Source organism: Meriones unguiculatus, chromosome 6, assembly GCF_030254825.1.
Source record: "Meriones unguiculatus strain TT.TT164.6M chromosome 6, Bangor_MerUng_6.1, whole genome shotgun sequence".
NCBI lineage: Eukaryota > Metazoa > Chordata > Mammalia > Rodentia > Muridae > Meriones > Meriones unguiculatus.
Window position 1 is genome coordinate 61,412,453 of NC_083354.1, and position 24,240 is coordinate 61,436,692.

A 24,240-nucleotide genomic window follows, 5' to 3' on the forward strand; every position below is an offset into this window, starting at 1 on the left:
CTGAGTTAAAGATGAACTTAGGATCAACCTTTCATACCTAAATGCTATTCATGACACAGTGATGGGGCTAAACACATGGTTCAGCACCTAGGAGAACTGGCTGAACACTTTCATTTTCAGGCAAATTTTATTATTCAAATTGCCCTGAATTCCTCAATTTTACATGACAATATGTTTACAATGTGAAAAGAAGACTATATTTTGTTGATGTAATATCTCAATTACTCTTATTTAAGCATCAGGGAAACAGAACTGTAGGAAAGGTTTTTGGTGTCCAAAGCTGGCAACCAGACATCAATCATCATATTAAGATGGCCAAAGGAGATGCCACAAAGTTGTTTCCCACTCTGTACATATCTGCCATGGCCTAAAACCCCATAATCACTTTACAGTCACACACCAGAGTGTTTCTTTTTAAGTAAATATCCTTGTTGTTACATTACCTAGAATCTCTATATTGTATATTTCCTATAGAATGCAGTCCTGTAAGATGAAATGACAAATGGATAATAAGGAGAAACATACAGAATCACAGAACATCAAATCATATATATATGTTCATATCACATCAAGCTATTTAGTGAGATGCAATGGATTGCCAAGTATACCACTTCATTACATCTCTATGACACATGAAAACACAAAGCATTGAGTTACCATACTAAACACATTCATCAGGTTTCTCTTCAGTATCAACCATTCTTGAAAGTGACGCCAGACTCAATTCTCCAATAAAAAGACACAAACTAGCAGAATGGATGCATAAACAAGACCCAATAATCTGTTGCATACAAGAAACACACTTAAATCACAAAGATAGATATTGCCTGAGAGTAAAGGGCTGGAAGATGGTTTTCCAAGCAAATGGACCCAAGAAGCAAGCAGGAGTAGCCATTCTAATAGCTAATAAAGTAGATTTTCAACCAAAATGAATAAAAGAGATAGAGAAGGACACTTCATACTCATCAAGGGAAAAATCCACCAGGAAGATATCACAATCCTGAACATCTATGCACCAAATGCAAGGGCACCCACATTTGTAAAAGAAACTTTAATAAAACTTAAACCACACATAGACCCCCACACATTAATAGTGGGAGACTTCAACACCCCACTCTCAACAAAGGACAGGTCAACAAAACAGAAATTAAACAAAGAAACAATAACTCTGACAGAGGTCATGAATCAAATGGACCTCATGGACATCTACAGAACCTTTCACCCAAACTCCAAAGAATTTAGCTTCTTCTCAGCACCTCATGGAACCTTCTCCAAAATAGACCACATAGTTGGTCACAAAGCAAGCCTCAACAGATACAAGAAGATTGAAATAATCCCTTGTATCCTGTCTGATCACCATGGACTAAAGAAATAAAGAAAGAAATTAAAGACTTCCTAGAACTCAATGAAAATGAAGACACAACATACCCAAGCTTGTGGGACACAATGAAAGCAGTGCTAAGAGGAAAGTTCATAGCACTAAGTGCCTTCAAAAAGAAATTCGAAACATCTCATGTAAGCAACTTAATGGCTCACTTAAAAGCCCTAGAAATAAAAGAAGCAGACACATCAAAGAGGAGTAGATGGCTGGAAATAATCAAACCCAGGGCTGAAATCAATAAATTAGAAACAAATAAAACAATTCAAAGAATCAATAAAACCAAGAGCTGGTTCTTTGAGAAAATAAACAAGATAGACAAACCCTTAGCCAAACTAACTAAAAGGCAGAGAGAAACTATCCAAATCAACAAAATCCAAAACAAAAAGACGGACATAACCACAGACACTGAAGAAATCCAAACAATAATTAGGCTTGACTTCCAAAGCCCGTATGCCACAAAATTTGAAAATCTAAATGAAATGGACAATTTTCTTGACCATTTTTACATGCCAAAGCTGAATCAAGACCAGGTAAACTAGTTAAATAGTCCTATATCCCCTAAGGAAATAGAAACGGTCATCAAAAGTCTACCATGCAAAAAAAGCCCAGGGCCAGATGGTTTCAGCGCCGAATTCTACCAGACCTTCAAAGAAGAGTTAATACCAATACTCTTCAAACTATTCCACATGCCAAAGCTGAATCAAGACCAGGTAAACCAATTAAAGAATCCTATATCCCCTAAGGAAAGGAGGGAGGGACCTATGACTGAGATTTGAATTTAATTAATTAATAAAAACTAGTATTTTAATAATTATTCAAAAAGAAATCCCTATGAAATGTTATCATCTTTAGTACATTAATTATATAACATAAAACATAAACTGATGTATAAATTCCAATTGGAACAAGTCATCTCAGTAGAGCATTGCCTTCAAAAAGATGCTCTGGGGGTCCTTTTTGTCCATTGTCAACGACTACCAGGCAGTCTTGCAAATCTTGCCCAAGGTAAACTTGACCCATTACACCTCAAGCTTGTTATGGAGCCCATACTCTATGATCAACATCATTTCCTGTTTGAGAACAATTTCTCAAAGGGTCTTTGCGGGGTCACATAGGTTTTGTGACAAACGGAAATTATGGTAACCCGCATTCTGACTTCTCTATGCCCACTGAGTCTATGAACTGATCCCTGTGAGAAAGACAGGTGCACGGAGATTTTAAAGAAAGGAACACACACACGTGTGCGCACACACACACACACAAACAGAAACACACACACACACACACACTCTATCCTAGTTGGCAACTGCAGCATAAAAGAAGAAATCAGTTTAACAGGAATCAAGAATATGTAGTTAGAGTTAGCTGAGGTGTTTCCACCCTGAGATTACAGAACAGTGTTGGGTGTTTCCCATCAACTATTCATGGCTAGGAGTAGAAACTCTGGATAGGACAATGATTCTGTAAATGCTCATTCACAAGCATTGACTAGCACCAGTGTGCATGCCATAATAAGTGAGACCACCTGGACTTGCAACTAGCTATTCTGCCTATTTCTCTACCAGAGAAAAGAACAGTAAAGACAGAGTAAAGAACAGCACAGGGTGACAATAGTCATTACATCCTAGAAGACCCACTTGTCTTGTAAGCAATGTACAGATCAGCCAGGTGGACAAGGCTGTCCTGGATAAAACTACTGGAAAAGAAGAACACTGATATACCTCAAAATGATCGTGGCATTGTCTCTGCTCTCATACACAGGTAAATCTCCCATACACCTAAGTGGCCAAATTTTCAGTCTTTTGTGTCTGTTCAAATTGCTAAAGTGTAACCTGGGCTTAGGATCTGAAAGAGAGTTAACAATGACAAAATATTTGAATATATAACCATAGGGATATGATCGTCTACCTCTCATCAGAGAAGACTCTCTTTACAACAAATGGAGACCATCACTGCAAATCACATCTGGTTACAAGGGAAAATGTCTACAGATCATGGTGATCACGACCCCAACAGATATCTATATCCCATAGCTACAGCCTCAGTGGTTCAGCAAATATTGTGGATGGTGGGGCAAAGAGATTCTGAGAGGCAAGGTACAAGGAAGTGTGATGTGAAACAGTCTGTCTTAAAATGGTTGCATAAACAAGAACAAAATAATGAATGTGTTGATGTAGAAGGGAGAATTTTGGAAGGGACTCACTACTAGACCAAGAAATTAGCCTCTCTCAGGGGTGAGCTTTCTAAGTGATCACACAATACAAAGTGTTCAGCCCTTGGGATGGTTATTCTTGCTTATCAACTTGATTACATCTGCAATTAACTAAAATGCAAGAGCTTGGGAAATTTAGCCTGAGACATATTTTTTGATTGAATGATCGGAAGCAGGGAGAACCACCTAAAACCAGATCATTTACACTCTGAGGATCCACCCTAAAACTTTGCCATACCTTTGTTTAAACAAACTGAACCATCTCACCCCCACACACCCACCCACTCGAGGATTCTCCAGGGCAGAAGCTAAATGGTTTTTTGTAATCTGTTCAACTAGGGTTGAGACGTTTGTTCCAGGATTTGGAACTTGTCATTCTAGGTGAGAAGTAATTTACTAAGGGAAAGGGAGGATCTCCAGCACCTGGTCTGCCATAAGGGAATTTCTGTTACATTATTGATTTTAATCCAGTTACCAGAAGAAGCTACAGCATCAATGAAAGCATACGGCCTGGCTTTCATCCATGGAATTCTTACAGTCCTTATCTGAACCACATTTCTAGCTACATGACTCAAATAAATTTTACATACATATGAAATCTTCATCAGATGACAAATCTAGTGTTATAGTTGAGAATTCAATGGATGAGTTACATGTAATTTTAACCTCTTTCTCATCATTAGTACACACTCGTTGGAGTCTGTCTCAACATACTCATACGGTTCCTTGCGCTCTCTAAATACTAAACATATCTCAATGTAAAAAACTGAGACTGACATTCAACCAAGGACCATGTATGGATATAACCTAGAACCTCCACTCAGATGTAGCCTGTGGTAGCTCAGTAACCAATTGGTTTCCCAAAGTGAGGGGCACAGGGACTATTTCTAACAGGAACTCAATGACTGGCTCTTTGGTCTCCCCACCCCCGAAGGGAGGAGCAGTCCTGTTAGGCCACAGAGGAGAGCTTTGCAGCCAGTCCTGAAGATACCTGATAAAACAGGATCAGATGAATGGGGAGGAGGTCCCCCCTATCAGTGGACTTGGAAAGGGGCACGGTGGAGATGAGGGAGGGAGGGAGGGACTGGGAGGGAATGAGGGATCGGGACATGGCTGGGATACAGAGTTAACAAAATGTAACTGATAAAAAAAAATAAATAAATAAAAAGAGTTTAAATGAAAAAAAAAAAAAAAAAAACCGGCAGGTCACATAAAATAGTCCTAAACACTCTTTTCCTTCCAGTCCTCTTTTGGTATCATAATTCTTGAAACAACATTAATTTAGTATTGATTTGATTAACTATAAAAGTAAATAAAACATTAGATTGCAAGTCTAGTAAAAACAAACAAAAAACCTAGTAATGCTTATTTACAAGAACGTAGAAGAGACACTCAAGGAATATCACAGACTGTAAATCCCAACAGATCATGGGGATCCCAGACCCAAGAGATACACCTATATCCTAACCCTTGTATCATTGGCTCCAGAAACATTTTGGAAAAGGGTGAGAAAGCTAGAGAGAGCCAGAATACCAGGAAATCTGCAGTGAAACTGCCTCTTCTAGAAACGCCTGCATAAACAAGACCAGAACAATGGACATATTGATATGGTAGTTGAAAATTTTGAAAAAGTCCCACCCCTAGACGAAGAATTAGCCTCTATCAGGGATGAGGTTCCTAACTGATCACCTAGCACAAAGTGGTCAGCCCTTGTGATGTCTATTCTTTAGTCTTGCTTGTCAATTTGACGGCATCTGGAGTTAACTAAAACCCAGGAGGCTGGAATCTACCTTTCTCTTTCTTTCTTTCTTTCTTTCTTTCTTTCTTTCTTTCTTTCTTTCTTTCTTTCTTTCTTTCTTTCTTTCTTTCTTTCTTTCTTTCTTCTCTTTATCTTTCTCTTTCTCTATTTTTTCTCTCTCTTTTTGTGACAGGGTTTCTCTATGTAGTCTTGGCTGTCCTTTACTCACTTTGGATACCATGTTGGCCTTAAACTCAGAGATCTGACTGCCTCTGCCTCCCTGAGTATTAGGATTACAGGCATGCATCACTACACCTGCCCAGCTGGAAATTTTCTTGGGAGGGATTTTTCTTGATTGAATTATTTGAAGCAGAAAGACCCACCCAAACCCAGATCTTTGCAGGTGTGAGGATCTACCTAAAATTTTTACCCAACCCTTCTCTCTCCTGGCTGCCTATATAAAGGATCTGTAAGAAGGGAAGAGAATGGGAAAGTGATGCAATTTTATTTCAGCTAAAAACATGAAATATACAAACTCAGCATCCATGTGAAAAAGTACCTGATTGAGATGTGGTAGGTTTTTAACTATACATCTACAGCATTAACACACAATTCTCCGTCTGGTCAACATGAACTCTAGACAGCTGGGGAGCTAGGAATCCTTGAACTCCAAAGTCATGCTACAGAGTCAAAGGAAACAGAATGAGATTTATGTCTTTTTTCATAATTTTTTTTAAGAAAATAAAGTTAAATGAGTAGGGAATGGGGATGGCTGGAAGAAGTTACCTTTCAGATGAATGTGATCAAAACAAAGATGGAATTCTTGAAGATCTTAACATTTTATTGTTGGTATTTGCTTGAATCAGAGATGGATGACACCATCATCTGTTACATGATTCAAAACAAAATATGAGCACTGTAAAATATTATTGTAAATTACGTACTTTTTTTTTTTTTAAAAAAGCAAAGTTCTTACTGTATAATTTAGCAGGCCTTGAACTAAAAATTTCCTGCTTCATTAGCCCAGGACCTAGGACTCTGGGATTAAAGGTGTGAGTCTCCACCCAGCTAAACAGTAACTCAGGAAAACTTGTTGTGGAGATTTGCTTGTGCAGATTGGAAACAAGGTTGATTCAATCTACTAGAACTCACTATTGGAAGCATTAGTGAAAGCAACCAGGGGAAGAAGTGGGCGTGGTCATCACAGCCTCCATAAAAGGAGACTCCAGGGACTAACCAGGTTCATTCTTCTCCAGACTAGACAGAGTGTGTTTCCAAACCTTCTGTCTCCAGACCCTGCTAGATCTATCACCTCCACACATTGAGAATTTGACCCCAGAGTTGAGCTTATATTACTGCATCTCTACCAAACACTGCTGAGGCCTGAGAAAATTTCTTGGGTGAGTGAGAAATTCACAAGGAAAAAGTACATTATGTTTTTTTATTTTTAATTAATTACAAATCTGAAGGTTCTGTTTACGATTAACATTTTTATGTTTAACAAAAAAAAAGTGATTTAGTTGTCATTTGGTCATCTTTCTTCTTATATAATGTGGATTAAAGTTATGGATATTTTTAGATTTGTCATAATGAACATTCTAGATGGTCTGATGTGATGATGTGGGGGATTGTTACAAGATACTTTTCAATTTTGTGCTTTGCCAAATTATAAAATATTTTAAGTGTTTTCTTTTGTATGTACTGCATAGATGCAAGACTAACACCTCCAAATAATGGATATATTTATAATATATAATGACTAAATGCTCTAAATTATTTGGAAATATATCAGAATTTAGAGATATTTAGGAACAGCATAGAAGTAAATTTTTCTGTTTTTAATCACTGAGTAGTATTCCATTGTGCAAGTGTACCACGTTTTCATCATCCATTCTTCAGTTGAAGGGCATCTAGGTTCTTTCCAGCCTCTGACTATTATGGATAAAGCTCCTATGAACATAAATGAGCAAGTGGCCTTGTGGTACGGTGGAGCATCTTTAGGGTATATAGCTAGGAATGGTATATCTGGGTCTTGATGTAGAATGTTTCCCAGTTCTCTGAGAAAACTCCAGATTGATTTCTGCAGTAGTTGTACAAATTTTCACTCCCACCAGCATTGGGGAAGCATTCGTCTAGCTCCACATGCTTGCCAGAATGTGCTGCACTTGACTTTTTGGTCTTAGCCATTCTGATGGGTGTAAGATCTAATCTTGGTGTCATTTTGATTTGTATTTCCTCATAAAAAAATGAAGCCAATTTTGCCATAGAGAACTGACTGAATCACAAATTGAATCAGATTTTGTGAAATTTCTTGCTTCTCTAGAACCCAATAATAGTAACTCTGTTTCTTTCCTCAGGAAAATGGAGTCAGGCATCTCACAGGCCTTCCAGGAAGAGCTCACCTGCCCCATCTGCTTGGGCTGCCTAACAGACCCAATCACCATAGCCTGTGGCCACAGCTTCTGTCGGGCCTGCCTCTGCCTTTCCTGGGAAGACCTCCAAGTTCCTGTCCACTGTCCCACGTGTAGGCATCCATCCCATCAGAAGGACTTCAGAACCAATGTTGTTCTGAAAAAATTGGTGCTCATTTCCAGACAGGACATTCTCATTAAGTACCTGAACTCTGAGGAGAACAAGTGTGTGACCCACAAGGAGGCAAAGAGGATCTTCTGTGAGGAGAACAGGGTCCTCCTCTGTCAACTGTGCTCTGACTCCCAGGAGCACAAGGGTCACAGACACTGTCCCACTGAAGCAGCTGCTGAGGGGCAAATGGTAAGTGATGTTTCGGGGAGCAGGAGAGCTGGAGAGAGGGAGCTTATCAGAGCACAGGAAGATGCCTGTCCTGATGATGCCAAAGCAATTGCATTCTGAATGGAGACTTTCTTAAAACAGTTAATGTAGAAAGGGTGATCACAAATGTAAACAAAGTTTCAGAAAATAATAATGTAAAGACAATTTCTATTTTTATGATTCACTATGCTCAGGTCACTGAAAAGTGACAGTAAATTCATATCTTTAAAAACTGTGCATGACTGGAGACTAAATGAGAAAAAAAAATGCATTGGAATTAGCTAGAGAGAAGGATCTGGGAATCCCAACCAGATACAAGTTACCCAGACAGTCAGGCTTAACTCACTTTAACCTAGCAAAGGGTTGTGTTGTACTTTTTAATTCTATTCTCTGAAATCTAAAATTCATAGTCAACAACAGTAAAAAATAAAGGACACTATGATCACTCTACTCTCCCTACAGTAATGTGTTCATTGCCTAAGAATTCATCAGTACTATTTATTTACCTAAAGTGGATATTTATTACTTTTTACAGGAGAGATTTCTAAATCTAATGGCATCTTTATGGGAGAAGCTCCAAGAAAATCAGGAGAATCTAAAGGCAGGGAACAGAATGACAACTCAGTGGTCGGTGCGTATGATACAGATGCTGAAAATCAGCTTGAAAATAGGTTGAGGCAGCTCTCTTGCAAACCTGCTCATTCACAAGTTGAGAATAAGGCATGGGTGTTGATACTAGGAAAACCTTTTCTGCCGGCCTCTAATTCTGAGTGTGGTATACAACTCTGCACTCAGAGAGCATGGCCAAGCTGTGGCAGAGAATGTTGAGACTAATGAGTGACTTGCTGCCAGTTCAGCACAGTGCCTTGACTCTATGGCTGTGTCATGATATTTAATTACTACCTGCAGAATTTCATATTTGTGTGAGCGTATGAAGTACCAATGAATACCTTTTCTTCACATGGCTCAGGATCTCATTAATTTAATAAAAATTCTTAGAGAAAATGATGAGTTTGTTTGATTGTGCCATTAACAAAGAAGAATTGAATGAAATAAAATAACTTCCAATTCTGAAAAGTGGGTACAGCAAATCAGTGTGCAGCACACTGACAGGATTCACTAGTTGAATTTAAGCATAGAAGTCAGTTGAGAAGATAAAATGTTCTGTAAATGTGACCTAGAATGTCCCTTTTTCTTCAGGACTACGTGTCTCTTCAGAAAGAAATGATCAGGATGGAGTATAGGAAAGTACATCCAATCCTCTATGAAGAAGAAAAGAAACATATAGAGTGTATGGAAAATGAAGGCCAAGCTCTTTTAGAGAAACTCTGGGAAAGCAGAGCCTCGATGGTCCGAAAAAGGAATCAATTAATAGAAATGTATCGGGAGCTGATGACAATGTCCCAGCAGCCATATGTGGTGCTGCTCCAGGTGAGCATGGAGGAGTGCATGAAGGGCTTTGTAATCTGAGGCCCACAGTGGGACTGTTACATCTAAGATAGCTGTCTACATTCCCTGCACTTATTGTCAGCGGATTTCCTTTTCACGGATAATCTGGAGACTCTAGTCTTTGCCATAACCTTAAAAGAACAAGCTTTTGACAGTGTGTCAGTAGATTCCCTATTAAATATCACATCATTATTTTTTGCTTTTGTGCTTGCTTCTCTGAAATCCGAAATACAGTTATTCCTGTTACCAAACATTCCAGTGAGCCTCTACTTGAATAGTTTGCCTCTACTTATACACAGTTTACCTAATTTCTTCTTTTTATACCTGTGTATTTGAGGGTACTTTGGTAAATAGTGATTTTGATATATGGTCTTCTTTTGTGGTGCATGCTGGCTTGCACCTCACAGTAATCATTAAGGCCTCAAAACTCTAAATTCTGGAATCATACCTATGAGGTACCAGTCAGGGGTGAAGTCACAGTTTTGAAGCATTCTTCATAAAAAATATTCCTATGCTTTGTAGACAGGCTCAAGGAAGTCCCCTTTGCAAAGCACAGTACAATCACTATGCACTTTCTTTATAAATGTTACTTTCACTGTGTAATTTCATTAAGATATCTCCTCTGCTAATCTTGGTTGGCATTATCCTGAGACATGAAAATAAATTTGCAAGGTGGATCAGTTTGATGATGACTGACATGTATCTGAACTTTATAATCAAACATTGAATGCCATTTCTTCAGAAATCTTAACTATTCTTGTTGTCTTTGCAGGACATGGAAGACGTGTTCAGAAGGTGAGTACAGTCATCAGTGCAAGCCAGGATCCTTAAACTAGGCTACAAAACTGACCAAGCTGCCTTAGCAAACTAAAAACATACTTAGATAGGAATAATACTCAATTGCTTGTATATGATGTTTGAGATTGTTTTCATGTATATGACATCTGTTCTTTACCAGAAAGTGCCTTCAGTTACTACATCATAGTGAAGTAGTGTTTACAAGAGAGCTTGGTGATAAAAGATCTACTTTTGAAATCATAAACCTTGAGGTCCATCATCTTTATTTTCTAGTAGTAGAAGAAGTGGCAGGATGCATGGAGAAACAAATGGGTAGCTAGAAGGGCTTCAAAAAGAGCATCTAGGAGGAAACAACCCTTTTTTCTGATCATGATGTCACTATGATATCAGAAAATGCTTGTGTGAAAGATGTTCAGACAAGTGTTTACTTGTACTAATTAGGTGTGTTTTCTGTATGTTTGTACTTGCATGCAAGTGTGCCATTGCACATGCATGGAGATCACAGGACGACTTTCACAAGTCAGTCCTTTCCTTCCACCACAGGTTGCTGGGATTGAACTCAAGTTGTCAGGCTTGTGTGGGAGGGTATTTAACTCCTGAGTCATTGTCTGAACTTGGAGTGAGGATTTCTCCTAATCACTGTGATGGTGTCTTTAGCACCAGGCAGATCAGGTCTTCTTCTCTTGCAGGAGTGAGTCAGTGCAGCTGTTCATGCCCCAGGTGATGAAACCAGAGCTCAGTGCCCTGCCCATCATTGGACTGATTGAGAGGTGCAAGTTCTTCCAAGGTGAGTGTCAGCACTATGAGGAGAGGTGTCCTTCAACAATGAGATAAGCTTTGTACATATGAATTTGTACTTCCCCTGAAGGATATGTCATTGTAAGTCATGTTTCTAATATCGTTTATTCATGTGGTCATTTAACAAACAAGAAATATAAATGAACATGAATATAATGTGTATAACACTTGTTCCTTGATACATAAGAAATGATAATTAATTCAGGACAATCTAAATCATTCTAAGTGTTGGAGTTATTTGATTGTTTTCCCTTAATCATTTTAGCAGTTGAATTTTTTTAAAGTACGTTACACTTTTTAGTTTAAAAATATATAAAATATAGTGGTGTACACTTGTAATCCCAACATTAAAATGTGGAGCCATGAGGATTGCCCATGAGTCTGAGGCTAGCCTGTTTGAAATAGGGAGTTCCAAGCCAGTCAAAAATATATACCAAGGCTCTCTACCAAGAAAGATGTAAATAAACATAAAATAACTATATACACGAAGGCATATATCATGTGCAATAAAAATAAAACAAATAGATAGGTCAAGATGCAGCGTCTTTATTCCCCTGTTAGATCTAAATATGAATTGTAACTTCATATGGAAAGAGTATCAGAGGAGGCAGGGGTTAAAGCCAGAGAGTTACAACCAGGGAACCACTTCTAATGCACGTTTAGTCTTTACTTGAGTATAAACGTGAGTGCTTACATGCAAATAAAAATACCATGATCACTGCTTCTATTTTAGAAATAACTATTAATGGAAATGGGTAAGGACAGTCTTTGCTGCAGACATAGCTGCAATGCACATGTCTTCCATTTGCCAGGTGTAATGAAAAGCAACATCTACAGCATCAGCAAATTTTTCATCAGGATCCCATTCAGGTTCTTGTGGAATTTCTTGACTTTGAAGTATTTGTGCCACATTTAACCTGCTAGCCTTATCCTTCTCTTTTGTAATTCAGGCAATCTCCAGGTACCTCTCTCACCAAAGAAATGTAAACAGTCATTTCAACTAAATTGTTGCTTCTTGCCTCTTCCTACAGTGAACATATTCTTTGGAAATGCAATCTTACTCCATGACAAGATGAACCTATTTAGGTTCATGAGAAGATTCAGCTTTAGCCCTCACCATCAGGAGACATCTGTGGAATCAGCTGGACACTATTTTGCTTCCTGTGGATCACAGAGCTTCTTCTCTAGGAAATATTACTGGGAGATGGATTTAATGGACTCTCCGGAATGGGCTATAGGAGTCTGTGAGGATGTCTTTTTAACAAATAGAAGGCAGCAGACTGAACCTGAGGGTGTATTTCTCCTTGTGTGTGTGAAGAAGGGTAATCAGTACAGTCTCCTCACCATCTGTCCAGTAATTCATCACTATATAGAGAAGCCAGTGGGCCGGGTTGGTGTGTTCCTTGATTGTGAGGGTGGATATGTAAGTTTCCTGGATGTAGCCAAGAGTTCCCTCATATACAGTTTCCCTCCTGGCACTTTCAATTACCCTGTCAGACCTTTCTTCTCTTTTGGTGGCATTTTGATAGAAAGCATAATCTAGTATTTTAGTGCTTTTTAGGTATTTCCTAATATAATGTTACTTTTTTGCCATTAAACATTAAAATACTATTAATCATGGTTAACTATGTTTTATTTTCTTTGTGCTCCTCATAGTCTACCCAGAACACCTTTTTTAAGTAGGTTTCTCATATTTCATTGTTTGTTTATTAGTTTTTGCATGCATGTCAGGAGTATTAATTAGGAGTGAAGTTCAAGTTCAGAACTAAAGCCCTTTTAAAATATGCTCAGGACTGTCAGTTGGATTTAGAATCATAAAAATATTATTTAGATGTAGGATTGTATCTTAATGGTTTCAAGCACTGATGTGTATTGTGCTGGCCAATTTTATTTTAAATTGACACAAGATAGAGTTTATGTGGGGGGAGGGATAGTTGGGTGTGGTTGTGTTGGTATGTGTGTATGTAGGCTTGCCTGCCAGGGAACTAGCTCTGTAGACCAGACTGTCCTCAAACTCACTGAAATCTGACTACATATCTTCACTACTATTGACTCTGTAGAGTGACACTGGAGTTCAAGGTTTTCTAGCTCCCCGGCTGTCTTTAGTTCATGTTGACCAGACAGAGAATTCTGTGTTAATGCTGTAGATGTGCAATAGTTAAGAAACTTCTGCATTGGAAGAGAGACTGCCTCTGACATAATCTGATTGGCCTGCTCTTTGATCACCTCCCCCTGAGCGGGTAGCAGCCTAACCAGGCCACAGTAGAGGACAATGTAGTCACTTTTGATGTGAACTGATAGACTAAGATCAGAAAGGAGAGGAGAACCTCCCCTATCAGTGGACTTGGGGAGTGGCATGCATGCAGAAAGGGGAAGAAGGGTGAGATCGGGAGGGGAGAAGGGAGGGGCTTATGGGGGGATACAAAATGAATAAAGTGTAAAGCGAAAAAAAAAAAGAAACTTCTGCATCTCAATCAGGTACTTTTGCACATGCTAAGTTTGTATTTTTTTGTGTTCTTAGCTGAAAACTTTCCCGTTCTCTTCTCTTCTTACAGATCCTTTTAATCATCAGCCACAGAAGCTTTGGCTATGGTCTTAGGTGGATCCTCACACCTGGAAAGATCTGGGTTTGGGTGGGGCTTTCTACTTTAAATAATTCAATCAAGAAAAAAACCCTCAAAAGAAAAATTCCAGCTGGGTGGGTGTGATGGTAAATGCTTATAATTCTAGCACTCAGGGAGGCAGAGGCAGGTGGATCTCTGTGAGTTCATGCCTAGCCTGATGTCCAAAGCAAGTCCAGGACAACCAAGATTACATTGAAAAACCCTGTCAAGAAAAGGAAAGAAAAGAAAGAAATTAAGGAAGAAAGAAAGAAAGAAGGAAAGAGAGAGAGAGAGAGAGAGAGAGAGAGAGAGACAGATTCCAGCCTCATGGGTTTTAGTTAACTACAGATGCAGTCAAGTTGATAAGCAAGAATAGCAGCACAAGAACTGACCACTTTGTACTAGATGATCAGTTAGGGAGCTCATCCCTGATAGAGGCTAATTCTTCATCTAGGGGTGGGACTTTTTTCAAAATTTTCCACTACCACATCAATATGTCCATTGTTCTGGTCTTGTTTATGTAGGCATTTCTAGAAAAGGCAGTTTCACAAAAGACTTCCTGGTATTCTGGCTCTTCCTAGCTTTCTCACCCTCTTCCAAAATGTTTCTGGAACCAATGATGCAGGGTTTAGGATATAGGTGTATATCTGGGGGCTGGGATCCCCATGATCTGTTGGTTTTTGCAGTCTGTCCAGCTGTGGTATTCCTTGAATGTCTGCCTGTGTGACTCATTGCTTCTTTTCTATATTATTTGTAAATAAGCTTCACTAGGAATTTTAAAACTGGATTTGCAATCTAATGTTTTGTTTACTTTGATAGTAAACCAAATCAATGATAAGTTAATGTCTCTGTAAGTATGAGATCAAGGAAGCACAGGAGGATTGGCAGGAAAAGAGCATGGCAGTTTTCCACGTTGAGCTGAGGATCTACCTAAAACCCTAGCCAAACTTTCTGTGGCTGATGATTTAAAGGATCTGTAAGAAGGGAAGAGAAGGGGAAAGTGATGCAATTTCATTTCAGCTAAAAACACGAAAAATACAAACTCATCTTCCATGGGCAAAAGTACCTGCTTGAGATGTGGAAGGTTCTTAACTATTGCACATCTACAGCATTAACACAGAATTCTCTGTCTGTTTAACATGAACTCTAGACAGCTGGGGAGCTAGAAAACCTTGTACTCCAATGTCACTCTACAGAGTCAAAAGTAAACAGAATGAGACTTATGGATTTCTTTTTTTGGGGGGGGAGGGGGAATGAATATAGCTGAAGAAAGAAGTCTTTGGTATTTGCTAAAATCAGAAGTTGATGACATCATTTGTTACGTGATCAAAAGGAAAATGTGAGCACACTGTGAAATATTTAGGTACAGGAAAATATTGTAAAATTCCTTTTTTTAAAAAAAAAAAAAACAAAGTTCTAACCACAAGGGGAATACAAAGTGAATAAAGTGTAATTAACAAAGAATTTTAAAAAATAAATAAAAAAAACCAAACAAACCAAAGTTCTTAATCTATATTTTAGGCTACCTTGAAATAAAAAATCTTTCTGTTTCAGTAGTACAGTTCCTAGGACTCTGGGATTAAAGGTGTGAGCTGCCATCCAGCTAAACAGTAACTGAGAACACACTGTTGTGGAGATTTGCTTGTGGAGTTTGGAAACAGGGTTGATTCAATCTACTGGAGCTCTCCTATTGGAAGCATTAGTAAAACCAACCAGGGGAGGAAGTGGGCGTGGTCTTCAGAGCCTCTATAAAAGGAGATTCCAGGGCCTAACCAGGTTCATTCTTCTCCAGACTGGATAGAGTGTGTTTCCAAACTTTCTGGCTCCAGACCCTGCTAGATCTTTACCCTCCACAATTGAGAATCTGACCCCAGAGCTAAGCTAACACTACGATCAAACTTTGATGAGGCCAGAAAAAATTCTTTGGAACATTACTGCATCTCTACCAAACATTGCTGAAGCCAGAGAAAATTCATTGGGTGAGTAAATAATTTACAAGAGAAAAATCCTTGATATTTTCTTATTTTCAATTAATTGTGGAACTGAAATTTCTGCTTAGAAGAGATATTTTGCTATTTAACATAAAAATGACTCTGTCCCCATTTAGTTATCTGATATAATGTGGGTTAAAGTTATGGATAATTTTACATTTATCTTTCTCTACGCTTTATATGACCTGATGTGTTGTTATACTGAGAGATAGTCACAATATGCTTTTCAATTCTGTGCATTGTCTAAGTTCTAAAATATTTTAGGAACATTCTGTTTTGTAAGTACTATCACCTCTAAATAATGGAAGTATGTAAAATATGTAACAAATAATGCTCTAAACTGTTTGAAAACATACCCGAAATTAGAGATATTTAAGAACAGCATAGAGGTACAGTATGTTGTTTCCATTTGTTGACAATTATGAATAAATGTGCTACAAATATAGTTGAGCAAGTCTCCTTGTGGAATGGTTGAGAATGTTTGGGGTATGTGCCCACGAGTGTTATATCTGGGTCTTGAGGAAAGTCTATTCCCAGTTTTCTGAGAAACATCCAGATTGATCACTACAGTCATAAAAATTTGCATTCCCACCAGCAATGGAGGAGTTCTCCCCCTTTCTCCACACATCCTCACCAGCATGTGCTGTCACTTGATTTTTCTGACAGATGTCACATGGAATCTCAGAGTTGTTTTGATTTGCATTTCCCTGATGTCTAAAAACATAGTACTTTTCTTTAATTGCTTCTCAACCATTAAATATTCCTCTGTTGAGATATCTTTTTGTAATGCTGTACCCCATTTTTAATTGGGTTATTTTGTCTTTTGGTGTTTAATCTCTTGTACTTCATATATTTTTGGATATTAGTCCTCTGTCATATGGAAGGTTGGTAAAGATATTTTCCCACTCTGAAGGCTGCTATTTTGTCCTATTGACAGTGTCCTTTGCCTTGGAGAAGTTTTCCAATTTTCATGAGGCCCTATTTTTGCATTGTTGATCTTAGTCCCTGAGATATTATTCTGTTCTGTTCAGGATGTGCTCTCCTGTTCTAATAAGTTCAAGCTATTTCCCGCTTTAACTTCTATTAGATTTAGTGTATCTGGTTTCATATTGAGATCTTCGATCTACTTGGACTTGAGTTTTGTGCAGGGTGATAAATATGGATGTATTCTCAGTCTTGTGCATGCATACATCCATTTAGACCAGCACAATTTGTTGAAGATGGTTTCTTTTCCCCATTGTATAGGTTTTGGCTTCTTTGTAAAAACACGGGTATCTGTATGTGTGCAGTTTATTTCTGGGTCTTTGATTAGATTCCATTGATCAACTTGTCTGTTTTTATGCCAATACCATATGATTTTTCTTATTGATCTGTAGTACAGTTTGAAATGAGGGATGGTGATAGATCCAGAAGTTCTTTTATTATACAGGATTATTTTAGATATCCTGTTTTTTCTTTTTCTATATGAAGTTGAGAATTGTTTTTTTAATATCTGTAAAGAATTGTAATGGAATTTTGATGTGAATTGCATTGAGTCTTAAGAGCTTCTTGATAGTCTACCATGTTGGAGATTTGATTATTCCTAACAGAGTTTTGTATTGGGTTGGAAGGCTACATGCAATTAAAGACAGCACCAATCACACCATTCCATTTATAATAGTACATTCAGGTTAAAGTCTGATGCAATTTTCAATTTCACTGTTTGACTTTAGTTTTCTCTGTGTACTTCCAAAGCATTATGGGGTGAGATTCTAATATAGAATAAATTACCTTTTTGAAAAACATGACCATCAGAGAAGTTAAGAAAGGCAACGTCAAAGCCACAATCCCTTTGCTAAACTAATCATTGATAATGAGTGTTAGTCCTGGATTTGGAGTTACTCTGGACCATTTGACTCAATCTGTGTCAAATCCCAGAAGCTTAAGTTATTTTCACAAAAGTTGCAATAATCAGGCTTTTCCACCAGTTCTGAGTTCAATTCCCAGCAACCACTTGGTGGCTCACAACCATCTGTTATGAGATCTCATGCCCTCTTCTGGCATTCAGGCATACATGCAAGCAGACTACTGTATAAACAAACAAAGAAATAAGTAAATAAATAAATCTGTAAAAAAAATAAACAATTGAAATTAATCTAAGCAAGATTAATTCTTTGTGTAAAATGTAAAAGAGATGAAAAATGGAGCAGCTGTTGGTTGGATAGGTAAGTCTCAAATAGTCATGTGAGCCTCATTTATGCCTCAGGATTTCCTCCCATCAATTCAAGGCAGGAGTTGTGTCTTTGGGAAGAAAATAGGTTATCATGGAGAGTTTCCTAGTATTCATTGATGTTATTTAGGATTGATATAAAAATGACTGCACAAGTCCATTATTTATTATTGAGTTAGATTTATGTCAGGTGGGAAAATCCACCATATTCTATTGAGATCATTGCACCATTCCATGGGTTGGGGTCTCAAACTGAAGAAAAAGGGAAAGAGGAGCCGAGCAGCAAACATTCCTTCCTTCCTTCTTCCTTATATCAGATGCCATGAGAACAGATGCTTTGAACTCCTGCCACCATTTCTTTCACAGCATGATGACCAATACCCTTGAGTTATGAGCCAACATAAAGTATTATTCTTGTTATTATTTTGTAGCAGAATTAAGAGAACTAACTATTTACAATGTATCAAAAGGTGGATCAATGTAAACTTAATGTCAGCTATCAAGCAAAAGCATTTACTGGAGAAGGTGTGAAGTAGGTTGTATTTTATTGGATAGACAAGAGGAGGTGTTTTACTAACATATGTCTGTGATGAAAGGCCAGCCTCTGGAGTTGAAGGACTTTGATCACTTTACAGTCTATTTTTTTCTACCACATCGAAGATGCATTTGGCCATATTCATCAGAACTCTGACAAACTTGAGGGCCAGCATATCTGAATTATTTTTCATCTCTCTTTTAATTATCTGTTCTAAATTGCATCCTATAAAACAGAATGCTATGATCTCTAATTCTGGCCTGTTCCTTAGTTAGATGGTTTAAAACTATATTTTTTCCAAATAGATTTACATAGGCAAACTTCATAATTCTCATTCTAGGCTTAACTTTAAAACCATAAACAAAAGACTAGATAACATTTATTCTTATAACTAACTGCAGTCATTAGCCTAACTTCAAATATCTTTCTGAACTAAAAAGCAAAACTTTCAATCAGATACAATACATAGAAGAGCTAGCAAATCTTGCTTGTCCTATCATACTGCATTAAGACTGAACAGCAATAAAGCATAAAGGACAAAAGTTTCATTTAGCACTAAATGGAGAACTAAACACAGCTGGAAACCTAAGCCGAAATGGACAATTCTGGCCATTTCAAACCTATGGGCCAGAAAGAAACATCAAACTATTATTTATTTAGGAACTGGCAAGCAGGCATATATTTTATATAATAACAATAACTTGAATATAACCCTGTATAAACCTGGGCTAAAGAGCATGAAAAAAACATTTTGCATTGAAGAAACATCAGCCTTTAAAGGAAGAGCAGCATATCTCATAGTCCTTTCTCAAATCATACTTGCAGGTGTAAGAAAACAAAGCAAGGTAGCCTCACCAGGAAGCTTACAAGCAAGGAGCACGAAGGTGCGACTATGAACCCTTTAACTAAGGTGAAGCTGATCAATGAACTGAATGAGCGAGAGGTTCAACTTGGGGTGGCAGAAAAGGTGTCTTGGCACTCAGAATACAAGGACAGCACCTGGATCTTTCTTGGAGGGCTTCCGTATGAATTGACAGAAGAAGGCATCATCTGTGTTTTCTCACAATATGGGGAGATTGTCAACATTAATCATGTAAGAAACACAAAGACTGGGAAATCCAAAGGATTCTGTTTCCTGTGCTATGAAGATTAGAGGAGCACAGTTCTGGCTGTTGACAATTTCAATGGAATTAAGATCAAAGGAAGAACTATCCTTGTGGACCATGTGTCACACTACCACGCTCCCCAGGAATCAGAAGATGTGAATGAAGTGACCAGAGAGCTCCAGGAGAAGGGCTGTGGGCCTAATACACCTCCATCAAGTTCTCCTGAGGTCTCTGATTATGAAGATGTCATACCCCCAAAAAAGCACAAAAAAGACCCAGACAAAAAAAGAGAAAAAGAAAGAAAAAGAGAAGCCTGAATGCAAGGTACAAGCAGAGCTGCCATCCTGTTCTTTGTCCTCCAGAAGCAAGACATTCAAGGAAGAGGATGACCATGGCCCACAGAAGCACAACAGCAAGAACTCAGAGAGAGTGCAGAAGTATGATGATAGAGAGGTGAAGAGGAATCATTCAGACACCTTTGATGTGAGGATTTCCTTCCAGGGTAGAGCAGAGAACCCTGAGTGGGAGCCAAAGAAAGAGAAACCCAAGCATGAACATAAGTCCTCAAGCAGGAGGGAGGAAGAAGAAGAAAAGAGCAGAGATAAGGATAGAAAGAAGAGCTCAGGGACGCATTCCAGCAAGCATGATGGGCATTCTGAAAGTCAGAATCGTAGGAGTAGAAATAGGATTCTGGGTAAGTCTCATCGTCGTATAAAGCATAGACACTCTTGGGAGTGGGAGTCCTTCAATGCCAGTGATGGGAGACATTACTGAATCCTGTTTCAACTTCCTAGTTCTTTGAAAATGAATTTTGTTCCATAAAAATAAAAAAAAGGAAACAAAGCCAGTACAGTTTATATCTTTCATAATATTCTATATACCTTCAGGTTAGGCTTTTCCAGCTCCGTTCTGTTGATTTAACCAAATATTTTTCTTGATTTTCAAACCATATGAAAGTTTTCATCAGAACCCGTTTCATTACTTTGTAAAACCTGCAATTTTCATAATTGGCTCAAATAATATAGCTTGGTTTAACAAAAGAAATATCAGTCTTTTGTTTTCCCCCAAAGGATTGAGAAACTGTTCCAAGCTCCCTGTTAGAATGTCCAAGGTCCCTGGGCGCTGAGGGTCTCAATGGTTCATGAGTGAGCTTCCAAAGGTGCTGCGTCGGAACCCGAGAAGAATAAAAGATGACAGCAGCAGCAACACCAACTTTTGAACCTGCAAGAGGTAGAAGAGGAAAAGGAGAAGGGGATTTGAGCCAGCTGTCAGAGCAGTATTCAAGCAGAGACCTTCCCTCCCATACAAAGATAAAATACAGACAAACTACACAGGAAGCCCCCGAAGAGGTTCGGAACCGTGACTTCAGGAGAGAGTTGGAAGAGAGAGCGAGAGCTGCTGCAAGGGGAAAGAATAGGGACCATCCAACCCGAGAACATGCGACTTCCTCTTCAGTGTCAAAGAAGCCCACTTAGACCAGATTCCTGCTGCCATCCTTGCTGCCGATGATCCTCTCACGGATGAGGAAGATGAGCATTTCGAGAGGAGAGTGATGACGATGATGCTGCCACTCTTCTTGCAGAGCTGGAAAAAATCAAGAAGGAAAGAGCTGAAGAGCAGGCCAGGAAGGAACAAGAACAAAAAGCAGAGGAAGAGAGAATTCGCATGGAAAACATTCTGCGTGGAAACCCTCTCCTTAATCTCACTGGCCCATCCCAGCCTCAGGCCAACTTCAAGGCTAAAAGAAGGTGGTACAACGATGCTGTTTTTAAGAACTGTGCAAAAGGTGTAGGTGATCAGAAGAAAGACAAAAGATCTGTAAATGATACACTGCGATCTAAATTTCACAAAAAGTTCATGGAGAAATATGTTAGGTAGTGCAGTTTTATGTGCTTAATAAAAGACTGAAATGCCAAGGGAAAAAAAATGCCAAGGCCATTGTCTAAAATACTTGATAAACTTTAAAATGTTTCATAGCTTTAAACATATTTTTAGAATCTGTTTTTGCAAGATAAAAAAAAATGCGTTTTTCAAAGTACCCTTTTAAGGAATGAAGTCATAAAATATAACTATAGTTTTAAAAGTCAAAACCAAATTTTATCAATGTAAACAATTCAGTACTTTTAAAATCAAGTGTATTTTGATGTTACAAACTTTGGCTCCCAGCAAGAACAGCTCTTATATAAAAACATATAATAGGGCAGTTTTAATTTTATATAAAAAGAATTTTAAACCTTATTATTCTTAAAAACCTCGTTTTTAAGACAGGATAGAAATTATGTAAACTCTTAACATATTTAGTAATCAATAATCAGACATCAAGATATATAGAATATAGTAAACTTCATATTCAAAACACAAACAAAACTATAAAACTTATTTTTATTCCCTTTAGCTGTAATTTCAAGGGAAGAACAACTTGCTACCTGTTGAATCCCAATTTTTATGACCATAGAGGCTTGCAGCTTTCTTCCCTGAGAAGCTGCTGTTTTCTGCTTGCACGGAAGCCTTAAACATTTCTCAAAACCTGTCTTATCCAATTCAGCGGTAGCATCAGTCTTAAGATTGGGTCTTATGGGGCAGGCTTCATATATATAATCTTAAAGGCAGTTAACCCTAGCTGTTAAGGGAAATACCTAACCCTAGAAAGGGCAAAGGGGAGGAGCCTCACCCAGTCAGTGCCACTCTCCAAGGTCAATTTAGTCAAGGTCTCTTTTAATGTTCTAGTCATCCTCTCTACCTGTACTAAACTTTGGGGCCTATATGCACAATGCAATCTCCAATCTTCCCCAATAAACGTAGCTACATTCTGACTGACCTTTGACACAAATGCTGGTCTATTATCTGATCATGTGAGGAAAGCCATACCTGGGCATAGAACTCTTCAGGAGGAACCGATGGTTTAAACTTATTTTGTCTGGAAGCCTCCTGTTTGTATGTCCTCTTTCTCTCTGACTGAAAGTTCCACTTTCTTTGTCACGAACCAAAGAAACAGACTGTCTCCAATTAAAGACCATGCAAAAAACATGACACTACTGCCTTGTGCCATTTTTACTCTTAAATTTTTCTCACCATGCCTCTTTATGATCCAGCTTGTCAACACCACTGTGTCCTTCACTGCTTTCCTATATCCCAAGTCCCTGTTCAGGCACCAATCTGCTAGAGCCTGCCTGCAGAGTCAAACAGTACCTGAGGGGGGAGAGAGGACAAATTGCACTTCACTTGGGATCCACTGGAGAGGGCTCACAGTCTGGCTGCTGCAGCAAGGGTTTATTCCAGGGTTCATTGTTTATAGTCAAAGCAAGGTAGTAATGGCAATTTAGTGTCCAAGTGGGTTACATAGTAATGAGAAGAGGGACTGCCTCTGATATAAACTGATTGGCCTGCTTTTTAATCACCTCCCCCTGACGGGGGAGCAGCCTTACCAGGGTACAGAAGATGACAAAGCACACACTTTTGATGAGATTTGATAGACTAAGATCAGAAGGAAGGAGAGGGGGACCTCCCCTATTAGTGGACTTGGGGAGAGGCATGCATGAAGAAGGGGGAGGGAGGGTGAGGCTGGGAGGGGAGGAGGAAGGGGCTTATAAGGGGATACAAAGTGAATAAAAAGGATTTTTGGGATCATGGCTTATCAGCCCTTCTTGGCTTATTAAAAACTGGGGAGAAATATGTAAATAAATAATCAGGAAACTATTGTATACCAAAACTGAATATCATGAGCAATAAGGATAAAACAAATAGTTTGGACACAAGGCAGTGTCTAAATTCCCCTGTTAGATCTAAAGGTGAATTGTAACCACAAAGAGGAGCCAGGGCTTAAAGGCAGACAATTACAACCAGAAAACCACTTCTAATGCATGCTTGGCTTTTCCTTCGTATAAATGTGATTAGGAACATGCAAAGCAAACCACCCAATATGAAAGTAGTCATTTCTTATGTGTTAGGAATAGGGGGCCCATGAGGACAGCCTTTGCCCTGGACCTTACTGCAACACACACAACTTCTATTTGCCAGGTGTAATCCAAAGTCACTTGACAGAAGTAGCCTGAGGCTCCTTCAAAAACAGCATCGACAACTTTTCAGAAATATTTTCATCATGATCTAACTCTGTTACTTGTGGAATTTCTTGAGTTTGATGTGTTTGAGCTTCATATAACCATCTAGTCATAGCCTACTTTTTACATCTAGGAAGTTTTTACCTACCTCTCCAACCAGAGAAATGTAAACAGTTGTTTTAATTGACTTGTTGCCTCTTCCCACAGTGAATATTTCCTTTGAAAAGACAATCTTACTCCATGAGAAGACAAACCTATTTACTGTCATGAGATTTAGCTTTAGACCTCGCCATCAGAAGACATCTGTGTAATCTGCTGGACACTGTTTGCTGCCTGGGGATCATGGAGCTTCACCTTTGGAAACTATTCCTGGGAACTGGATTTGAAGGATTCTTGGGACTGGGCTGTAGGGGTGTGTCAGGATGCTTGCTTGAAGAAGAGAAACCTGCAGACTGAACTGAGGGTGTATTTCTCCTTGTGTGTGTGAAGCAGGGTAATCAGTACAGTCTCCTCACCACTTTTCCACCATTTCATCACTGTGTAGAGAAGCCAGTGGGCCAGGTTGGTGTGCT

The 24,240-nt window shown here is 38.6% G+C and overlaps 2 protein-coding genes and 1 pseudogene across 2 annotated transcripts; all 3 read left to right on the forward strand.

Annotated features, from left to right (window-relative positions):
- Positions 1–7,692: 7,692 nt before the first annotated feature.
- Positions 7,693–12,709, forward strand: LOC110540474 (tripartite motif-containing protein 43B-like). The gene is made up of 5 exons (XM_060386138.1): positions 7,693–8,103; positions 9,322–9,552; positions 10,343–10,365; positions 11,058–11,155; positions 12,198–12,709. The coding sequence occupies exons 1-5, from the start codon at positions 7,693–7,695 to the stop codon at positions 12,707–12,709; spliced, it is 1,275 nt and encodes a 424-aa protein (XP_060242121.1).
- A 6,670-nt stretch (positions 12,710–19,379) lies between these two features.
- Positions 19,380–20,384, forward strand: LOC110540475 (RNA binding motif protein X-linked 2). Its single transcript, XM_021627248.2, is given in 2 exon segments — positions 19,380–19,885; positions 19,887–20,384. Coding segments are annotated over 2 exon segments (987 nt in total). The 5' UTR covers positions 19,380–19,396.
- Positions 20,385–20,800: 416 nt separating this feature from the next.
- On the forward strand, positions 20,801–21,488 carry LOC110540468 (spliceosome-associated protein CWC15 homolog; annotated as a pseudogene).
- The last annotated feature ends 2,752 nt before the right edge of the window (positions 21,489–24,240 follow it).

Coding starts and splice junctions, on each gene's coding strand:
- LOC110540474 (XM_060386138.1), top strand. CDS start 7,693: ATGGAGTCAGGCATCTCACAGGCCTTCCAGGAAGAGCTCACCTGCCCC. Junction 8,104..9,321: donor CAGCTGCTGAGGGGCAAATG/GTAAGTGATGTT, acceptor CTTTTTCTTCAG/GACTACGTGTCTCTTCAGAA. Junction 10,366..11,057: donor ATGGAAGACGTGTTCAGAAG/GTGAGTACAGTC, acceptor CTTCTCTTGCAG/GAGTGAGTCAGTGCAGCTGT.